The sequence below is a fragment of the Ostrea edulis genome, chromosome 4 (genome assembly GCF_947568905.1).
Source record: "Ostrea edulis chromosome 4, xbOstEdul1.1, whole genome shotgun sequence".
NCBI lineage: Eukaryota > Metazoa > Mollusca > Bivalvia > Ostreida > Ostreidae > Ostrea > Ostrea edulis.
Window position 1 is genome coordinate 51441236 of NC_079167.1, and position 10698 is coordinate 51451933.

At 34.7% G+C, this 10698-nt stretch overlaps 1 protein-coding gene across 1 annotated transcript; it reads left to right on the forward strand.

Annotated features, from left to right (window-relative positions):
- Positions 1 to 8: 8 nt before the first annotated feature.
- On the forward strand, positions 9 to 6996 carry LOC125671544 (phosphatidylinositol N-acetylglucosaminyltransferase subunit Q-like). Its single transcript, XM_048907328.2, has 10 exons — positions 9 to 141; positions 1637 to 2206; positions 2458 to 2586; positions 2705 to 2825; positions 3738 to 3864; positions 3986 to 4139; positions 4364 to 4556; positions 6361 to 6475; positions 6563 to 6627; positions 6828 to 6996. The coding sequence occupies exons 2-10, from the start codon at positions 1695 to 1697 to the stop codon at positions 6975 to 6977; spliced, it is 1566 nt and encodes a 521-aa protein (XP_048763285.1). The 5' UTR covers positions 9 to 141; positions 1637 to 1694; the 3' UTR covers positions 6978 to 6996.
- Positions 6997 to 10698: the final 3702 nt, after the last annotated feature.

The following is a 10698-nucleotide window of genomic DNA, read 5'->3' on the forward strand; positions in this document are numbered from 1 at the left end:
AGGTTCCCGAGATTCCTCTGCATTTATTATAGTAAATATATAAATAATATAATAAATGCAGAGGGGTCTCGGGAACCTGACTAAGTGAAAGTAGCCTTTACAAGGACGCCGGTCCGGTATTTACCGTATTAACTTATTAAGGTAATAGATCTCTATATCTATATAATTCAAAGTTGGTCAAATGAAGGATCATGTCTCGTTCAAAGGGGAGATGATTAAGAAAATGCCCAAGAACCACTAGGCCAGAGAAAATGAAATTTACATGAAAACTTCCTGATAGTGATATTTGTATTCTCTTAGGGAGCCTGTCCACTTCTTTAATTAGAATACCTGATATAGAGTAAAATCAAGCTTGTTCAAATCTGACATGGTCCCTGGGGATAGGTAGGACCACTATTGGGGATCAAAGTTTTGCGTAAAGATGTATAGGGAAAATCTTTTAAAATCTTCTCAAGAACCACTCAGGGGAGTCAAGTCAACTCGTACCCTGACCGACTCGTACCCAGGTCAACTCGTACCCCATAGGTCAACTCGTACCCAAAAGGCAAAAGTCAACTGGTACCCAAGAATCTGGTTACGAGTTGACTCCTGCTCTTTAATATGATGACAACTTGTACCTAAGCGATATGTGACTTATATGCGCATTGATATATTGCATTATGGGCAGATTCTTGGGTACGAGTTGACTTTTGCCTTTTGGGTACGAGTTGACCTATTGGGTACGAGTTGACCTGGGTACGAGTCGGTCAGGGTACGAGTTGACTAGAAATCACTGGACCAGAAAATTTGATATTTACTTGAAAGCTTCCTGACATTTTGTTCAAATCATAACAACAGACACCTGATGTAAAGACATTACTACCCCCAACCCCCTTTTAATTTTTTTTCTTGCGGCGATAATTTCTCCAAAATATGTGGATTTTCCTGTTTATCCCATTCCAATTTCAATTTATGTAATTGTTTCACGCTTCTTGTAAGCTTTAGAGATTGACCTTCTACCAGTATAATAAAATATACAACTGGTAAGTTTTAACGAATTATGTTGTATAGGGGTGTTTCTTCATGATGAGTAGAGGACGAGATCAGCCGTACATGGGTATCTGACGATGGCAGTTAAATGGATACAGGAAAACGTATGCAGGAACTATGATTGTAATAAAGAATAGTCTGCCTAATTTTTCAGTGGCTAACATTTTCATTTATACAAAATGAATTTATTAAGCTTTAGCATGTTTGATTTATTAGATTTAATTATTAACATTTCGATTAGCCTGCACAAGAAAAATGACTACCCTGAATTTATCAATCTTACAAACTTTACTGGTGATGAAGGTAACACAGATAACATCCTGTGTACTCAGGACGGTATACACCAGCTCACAGGGTACCCTTGGGGCTTCACACCTACACAAGCTCACAGGGTTCCCTTGGGGCTTCACACCTTTCTAAAATTAGCTCCGCCCTGCACTTAACTTACCTGAGGAAAACCGACCAGTTGAAAACCTTGGCTTTTTTTAAAGAAGTAACTCATCAGGAATGAAGCCCAACTTTAACTTGACTATCAGGGTCAGCTTCACAAGATTCTTTCTGAATGTATAATTGGCATGGTTGGAAATGTTTGGTTTTTTTTTTTTAGATATGTAACAGAGGAGCTGCAGCTTGAGAAGAGTGATATTATCTCAGAACACAAGAGAATGGATAGCACGATATGGACTGTGTTTGTATCCTCTGACTTCCTAAACGAACCTTTCTACAAACTTTGTGGGAAAATTGTAGAAGAGGATTGTTTTGTTCTTGTTTTAGACAAGTACTACGTTGATACAAGAGGCTGTGATAAAGCAATAGGTACATTTCATCAGGTTCCTGGGATAAAGTCAAACGGAGAAGAAAGCAGAAAATCACTGCACCCACCCAACAACATATTCATTGACCTATATTGTAACCGTGATGGAAATATTTTGTGCAAAATAACTAAACACCTTGAAACACTAAAATGCAACATTGTGATATTTGAACCACAAGAATTGTTAGACTCTTACTTTTTTAGTTGGGATACTTTGTCAACAATTAGCCGTAAAAACGTAATAAACATTTTGTCAAAAGAGATTAACACCAAGGAACCCCATGTCAGAATACCCAAGATTCATCAGTTACAGATTCTATGGCTGTTTTTCTTTCAGTTTGTTGGATTTTTGCTGGATAATAGGTAAAAGATGGATTCTTTTATTCTAGTAACATGGATAAATATGTTCTCCTTTATGTATGCTTGGTAATCTCATTCACAACTGAACCAATTGTTATAGGATTTATGATTTGGAATAATCACAATATTTCCTCTGTTTAAAAAAAGAAAAAAAGAAAAAAATGGGACCACTACCATTAGCCAAAATTATCAGTATACTAAGTTGATAAAACTGAATTGAAAAATAAAGTGAACTTATTTTATTCCAATAATAGGATTGCAAAATTTGGACCATTCAAGTTTGCAGCAAATTGTTCTTCATTGCTAGTACATCAGACTATGAGACGACAGGAATATCTGGCTGCAAGAAGGAGTGACTCTAGAGTTTTAAGGAAACAGCTCGGGTGATTTTTGCTTTTTCTGTTTAGTTAATTACGGGACTCTATATTCCTTAGAACTTGAATTTCTGTATGATAAAGAGATCTGATACTTTCTGTATAATCAACACGACATTTGTTTTAGGTTAGCAAACGTTTGTTGGAGACAGTTGTTGGACTCGCTGCTTGGAATGGTTTTGATGTACTTTTTCATGTACAACAGTATGTCTGATGAAGTCGCTGCACACATCATCACATGGGCTTATGTAAGTCAGCAAACTGAACAATAAAACACACAATTTCTATGTTTCAGTGCCCACACTTGAGAGAAATTCATTATGAATAATGTCTTCTTGCAAGAAATTGTAGAAGGGGTATAATAATAATGCTTTGTTTGCATATGTATGTGTGAACTACCTTGCACATAAGATTTAAAGAAAACTGTCACATGAGGGTAGTACGATTTTTGGGGGGGGAATAAATCTTCATTTATCACAAACATTCATACAATAAATTGTTTATTATACTGAAACAAAGCAAGGCTACAGAAATGCAAATGAAATTGCACAAAAATCATGGATCCACTCATTATATATAGCTGAGCTCGCCCTAACGGTAGCACCACGTCTCAGCGTATTAGATTGTACAAGCAATGAAATAAAGTGATATGATAACCATTTCTTATGTTTCTTATCTCCCTGAATGCTGATTACTTGCATAGTCTGTATATCAAACAAAATCAGGTGATTAAAACAAATATCTTTAGCACTTTACAAAGTATAAAAGTTTACTTGTGGGAAATGACTCGGGACGCATCAAGACATCATAATAAACCACAGTTTACTTCATGAAAAATATATGAGGCCCCCCCCCCCCATGGATGTAGTTCATGATGTTCTGAGGCACATCAAGGAAAAGGGTGTATGATATTTGTAGGCTCCATCACATGATTTGCTCAAACAACAGTATTTCAATGATTGTAGTGTCATTTCAGTGAGGTATAATAATCTCTGATATATTATTTGAGTGCAGTTGTACAGTGTTGCGAGGGGATGCTCCAGTTGTCAGTGTTCTTATTTGTATTTACGTTTTTTGTCTTTGTTTTGGAATAAACCCATTAACATCACAATGTTCTTTCATTGGGGAATGATCTTATAATGGGTTTTTTTTTCACACAGGCAGTAGCTGAATACCTCCATTCACTGGTGGAATGGTTGATGGGTGCCCCAGCAGGTCTTAAACTAAACAAACAGCTGACAGAATTTTTAGGGCACTTTTTCCTCTATCATATTTACCTCTGGAAAGGTGTGTTGATATTCTAAGCTATCAATTATATATATGTATTACTTTTTTTGAAGTGCTGTGTTTAATGGTTTTATTCTGGTACGATCTGATTATGTATATTTATTTTGTTTTATCTTTGAAGGATATCTCGGGATACTACAACCAGTTCTGGGCAGTGTGTTGTGGTACACCTCCCTGTTAGGACTATTGGGATTGACAGCACAGCTGTGTTTTCTGCGCGATGTGCTGTCAGTGATGACTCTACATATATATTGCTTTTATGTTTATGCTGCAAGGTAAAAATTATGTCTTGATTTTTTTTTTTAGGGGGGGGGGGGGTAACATTACAGCCCCAAAGCCTGGACATTAATTTTTCCTTACCCCAAAAATATTGCTGGAGGTTTTACACATTATTATACATGTAATTAGAAATTGGGATGTGAAGAAAGCAAAAAGAAAAAATTATGAATACAAAATTTAACCAGTGGGGTCCTATCTCAGTATTGAAATAATATTTCAGGCTGTATCAATTCCAAGCATATGCCTTGTCAGCCTTTTGGCGCTTGTTTCGAGGTAAAAAGTGGAATATGTTGCGGCAGCGATTGGACTCGGTCCGTTATGATGTTGACCAACTTTTCCTCGGAACTCTATTGTTCACGATACTTCTCTTCACTCTACCAACATCTGCACTCTATTATGTTGTCTTCACATTGGTATGTATTCAGATCCTGACTCTCAAAGTTCATATCATATTTTGCTGAAACAGAATTGAAATTTGTATTTAATTCACTTATTTAAGAAATGAATTTCATTTTTGGAAATACATGAAGGCATGAACTGCAACACTTTACGCCAGCATTCTTCATGAAGCACGATTAAAAAGTATGGTGTCATGAAGTGTTGCTGTTCATGCCCTTGTGTACTTTCATCTATGAAATTTATTTTTCATATTTACATTTTACTTTCATGTCTGTCTGAATTCGCAGTCGTTAAAATAGTCGTGCTATATTTATCAAGATTCACACGCACATTAATGAAGAAATATTTATATTACAAATCACATTTTCCTCTATGAACCAACCAATTTCAGCATGCGACACAATCCATTCATATTGACCATGAATGTAAAGCATGTGGCTGTTTGAAAGCATAATAATTTTTAAAATGCAACATGTGTTATGGAGATCTCGCAAAGTCGCACCTTGGACTAAGATTGTGAACTTAAGTGGATTATCATCCCAATTTTATGGTCTCTTAGCTCCAAAATACAGTGCACCATTAGGCCTAATGTTTAATGAAGTGCAATGTTGATAAAAGGTATGACGTCATGTTTAGATTTTGATGTACACCATAATACGACTGTGACAAAGGCAGATCACAGAAATCACACAATTTGCCTCAAATCCAAATCCGTTCATATTGACCATGAACAGCTCAAAAGCGCTGTTCAATTCTTAAATATTTATATTACAAATTGCATTTTCCTCTATGGACCAACCAATTTCAGCACACGACACAATACATTCATATTGACCATCAACAGATCATGAACTAGTTTTAAAGCATGCAACTGAAAATTTGAGAGCATAATAATTCAAAAAATGCAACATGTGTTACGGAGATCTCACAAAGTCGCACCTTGGACTAAGATTGTGAACTTGCGTGGATTATCATCTCAATCTTGTGGTCTCCTAGCTCCAAAATACAGTACACCATTAGGCCTAATGTTTGAAGAAGTGCAATGTTCATAAAAGGCAGGATAAGCGATGTGTGACGTCATGTCTACATTTTGACGTATGTCATAATACGACTGTGACAGAGACAGATCTAAAGAAATCGTTTTATGTAACAAAAATTTAAATATATCTTTGGTTTTTCCGCGTCAAAAAATAAGAACTGCACAAATTTATTTACCAGTTTCAAATCCTTGGCATGTCCTGCTATTTAGACTGAGAATTCAGGATAAAATAATTCAAGTTTTTTTATTGTGAAGTTTCTTTTATAAATTCTGTTCCTTCCATACTCATTAAATTTGTTGAATTAACAATGCATTTTGTCATATTATGTACACTATATATGTGCAAGTTCACACTCCAGGACGCTCTTCCAATAAGCAAACCCACCCACCCACCCCCCGAGGAATATTTCATGACTTATAGGAGCAAAGTAACAAACGGTGATTCAGTAAATGAATATAAGTATAAGAATTGAACACTAGTGCGATTTACAGAATTTGCTGTTCAATTCTTAAATGGCTTTCATTTCAATTGGTGAAGATATCGAAGGCAAAAACATTGGAAATGTAGATATATAGTCATTAACAATATCATTAATAGCAAACTACAACAAAAAAGAACCATGTGTTATGTGTGCATCTATCAAAATCTCTCAATATCTAAAGTTTCTTTTCTGCAACTAAAGCACAACTTCAGAGAAATATGCTGATGTTTTGTACTGATTTGAAACTTGTTTGTTATGAGATCTGAATAAATGAGTATTTTGTTTCTTTTATTGTAGCTTCGACTTGTTGTATTAACAGCTCATCAACTGATTTATAAAATTGTCAAAACTTTAGATTTGTTGCCTGTATTTTCGATTTTGATGTGGAGTGTAAATTCTAGACTTGTTAATGGTAAGTGGTATAATTGTCATTTGATTCACTCAAAGATTTATAATGTTACAACTCTTCAGAAAATTTATGATGATAATTTCATTGCAGGAGATATTTTATTCACCATCATTCCACAGAAAAATAGAGACATTTCCTCATTATTTTCACTACAAGTAAGTTTGTTTTGCTATTCAGATTTGTATGTATTTGTTATCTTACTTGACTTAAAACAAAGCAAGACTACAAAAACATCCTGGATCCTTCACTTACATGTATAAATAATCATGCTTAATTTTCATCCAACTTGTATTGCAGTAAAAGTATTACAATTCATGTATCAAATGTCTGATTCTTTGGTACTATATTTACAAAGGTAATACGAATGCCATTTGGAAAACTCCTGACGAGAAGTGAAAACCCTTTTCGAAATGTTTCTGGTCAACATTGTCATTGGAGTCAACTGATTGGTGACCTTGTGAAAGGACGTTTGATTTACCCATGGGTGGAAGTGTCCAACTCTTAATAAAGTTTGTTGCTCTTAATAATTTTGTTGTTTTTATTTTCAGAATGGATGAATTTAGGATGAAATATAATCAGCAAAGTAAGAAACGAAACAAATACATTTTTGAACAGGATAATGAGTTAACTTTGCTGTAATATTATTATGTCATGTACAGAGCGTTCACTTACAGGATGGTTAATCTTGAGAGGTATAGGTGTGTGTGTATTCATGTACACATACAGAAATTTTTAGGTGGGTCCATGAGATGGACTGCACTTTAGAGACCAGCAAAGAAGGGTTCTGAATCCTGTATATCTTACATCATTATTGTATCTGTTCATGAAATTTAAGGTTTGTGGTTCTTATGATATGGTAATTTTGAAATTACTAGAAAGAACAGGTGGTATCTTATGGAATATATTTCACATACCATATTTGGATGTGAAAATGAAGATTTTAGATTTTAAGCGATTACTTATTCACCTTACATTTTTTTAAAGTATGTTAAGTGGTGCAACATTAGAATGATTCAAATTTTCAAAATTGGAAGAATTTACACAGTAATTGCTACTTACAGGAAAATCAGAATAGTAGAGAGGTTTTTCAATTTGAAAATCAATCTGTCCTGCAGAACTTGTTTGTTATATATTCTCTGATCACATTGATGCTCTTTATCAGGTGTGATATGCATCTATGTCATTTCAGTATTTCTATATGTGGGTAATATTTTGGTATGATGCTCTACATTTGTCTGTGTTTCCAGTGTTTGCACATTGTGGGTGATCAGGCTAGAATCATTAACTTGGTACTCATCTTCCAATGATAAGGAGAAAGAAGCCTATTGTTTTTTCAAGGTCAGATGTTCAAGTCAAACTTAATTTTATAGGCACAAAACTAGCTAGCCAGAAACAGTACTAGTAAAGCTAGGATATTCAAACCTGATATGCAGTCATCCATCATTGATGTGTGTTTATCCATCTGTCTGCACATTGTGGGGCAGGTAAAAATAGTACACATTACAAGGCTAGGACCATCAAACTTGGTACACATGTTCCCAGTGATTAGAGGAAAAACCTATTGTATTTCAAGGTCAAGCTTACACTGGTAATTTCATAGGCACGAAACAATACTAATAAGGCTAGGATAATCAACTTCATATGTATTCAACCATTGTAAACAGGTTGTTTAATGGTATGGTGCTGTTTGTCTGTTTATCCATTAGCACTTTGTGGGAAGGATAAAAAGAGTACTGATAAGGCTAGCACAATCATACCTGGTACAGATTAGATGAAGATGCTTGTTATTATTATCATTTACTTCAGCTGATATCAACAGAAATCTATCTTTTGTAATACCACTAGAATTCGTTGTTTCAATAATTACACAACCCCCACCCCCCCACCCCCCGGCTGCCGGGGCACGTGCACTTTTCAAAGTGGAGAAGGGGGCGCAACCATGCCCTCCCACCTTTGAAATGGTATCAGCTATGTAATTACCTTTAAAAATGAAGTTAACTTAATTAGGACCAGTTTTGTTTTCATTTATGTTGCTTTTCTGAAGTTTGTTTTCCCCTTCATCTTATTACTTAACATTAACACTACAAGTTAGCTTCTCTTCTTAGTACTTAACATTAACACTACAGGTTAGCTTCTCTTCTTATTACTTAACATTAACACTACAGGTTAGCTTCTCTTCTTATTACTTAACATTAACACTACAGGTTAGTGCTCTTCTTATTACTTAACATTAACACTACAGGTTAGTTCTCTTCTTATTACTTAACATTAACACTACAGGTTAGCTTCTCTTCTTATTACTTAACATTAACACTACAGGTTAGCTTTTCTTATTACTTAACATTAACACTACAGGTTAGCTTCTCTTCTTATTACTTAACATTAACACTACAGGTTAGCTTCTCTTCTTATTACTTAACATTAACACTACAGGTTAGTTCTCTTCCTATTACTTAACATTAACACTACAGGTTAGTTCTCTTCTTATTACTTAACATTAACACTACAGGTTAGCTTCTCTTCTTATTACTTAACCCGCCATTAACACTACAGGTTAGTTCTCTTCTTATTACTTAACATTAACACTACAGGTTAGCTTCTCTTCTTATTACTTAACATTAATACTACAGGTTAGCTTCTCTTCTTATTACTTAACCCGCCATTAACACTACAGGTTAGCTTCTCTTCTTATTACTTAACATTAACACTACAGGTTAGCTTCTCTTCTTATTACTTAACATTAACACTACAGGTTAGCTTCTCTTCTTATTACTTAACCCGCCATTAACACTACAGGTTAGCTTCTCTTCTTATTACTTAACATTAACACTACAGGTTAGCTTCTCTTCTTATTACTTAACCCGCCATTAACACTACAGGTTAGCTTCTCTTCTTATTACTTAACATTAACACTACAGGTTAGTTCTCTTCTTATTACTTAACATTAACACTACACGTTAGCTTCTCTTCTTATTACTTAACATTAACACTACAGGTTAGCTTCTCTTCTTATTACTTAACATTAACACTACAGGTTAGTTCTCTTCTTATTACTTAACATTAACACTACAGGTTAGCTTCTCTTCTTATTACTTAACATTAACACTACAGGTTAGCTTCTCTTCTTATTACTTAACATTAACACTACAGGTTAGTTCTCTTCTTATTACTTAACATTAACACTACAGGTTAGCTTCTCTTCTTATTACTTAACATTAACACTACAGGTTAGCTTCTCTTCTTAGTACTTAACATTAACACTACAGGTTAGTTCTGTTCTTATTACTTAACATTAACACTACAGGTTAGTTCTCTTCTTATTACTTAACCCGCCATTAACACTACAGGTTAGCTTCTCTTCTTATTACTTAACATTAACACTACAGGTTAGCTTCTCTTCTTATTACTTAACATTAACACTACAGGTTAGCTTCTCTTCTTATTACTTAACCCGCCATTAACACTACAGGTTAGCTTCTCTTCTTATTACTTAACCCGCCATAAACACTACAGGTTAGCTTCTCTTCTACACAAACAAACAATACTGACGGCGAAGACGAGTCCTGTCCGCGATCTGACACTTTACGGTATTAGTTCGGTCATCCAATGATTATTATGTTTGAATGATATTACATAAGTATCGGACTACTCTTCTATGTCACCCAATCACTATTCTATACTCTGCCCATTTCTGCAGCTTTGACATATTGGTGATACCTTTTTACAGGTGCATACCACATGATACCTGCTAGAAAAAGAAATAGTTTTAATTTGACTAATTTGATATGAAATCCAACTAATCATTTGATTTAAGATCCCCCTCCCTCTTCCCGCTCTCCAACAAGACCCACCCCTGGCGCTGTATTATTTTTGAAATATTTAAATTGATAATCGTTTTTTATCACCCGCTTGTTCAAATTGTCAAAATAGTGAAATAATTAATGACATGAAGGTTTTTAAATGTTTATGGAACAGCATTACAATCAGGAGAACATATTAGCCTCAGTACGTTGTTCATCATCTGTCTGATACTAACACACAAACTGTCATATGAATGACGAACAACTAATAAAATGCGTGAAACTTACACAGACGTCTAATCATGATGGGATACACTACCCCCAAGGTCACTCAGGGTCAATATTGAACTTTTTTTATATATCATAAAAAAATTCTTATACACCCCCTCTTGTAAACAATTGGAAGGAGTATTTACTATGTATAAG

What these genes read in the sequence shown, in the direction of transcription:
- LOC125671544 (XM_048907328.2), top strand. Translation starts at nt 1,695, where the DNA reads ATGGATAGCACGATATGGACTGTGTTTGTATCCTCTGACTTCCTAAAC. An exon ending in GTTTTAAGGAAACAGCTCGG is followed by an intron (nt 2,587 to 2,704) that starts GTGATTTTTGCT and finishes CATTTGTTTTAG; the next exon opens with GTTAGCAAACGTTTGTTGGA. An exon ending in CCTCATTATTTTCACTACAA is followed by an intron (nt 6,628 to 6,827) that starts GTAAGTTTGTTT and finishes ATATTTACAAAG; the next exon opens with GTAATACGAATGCCATTTGG.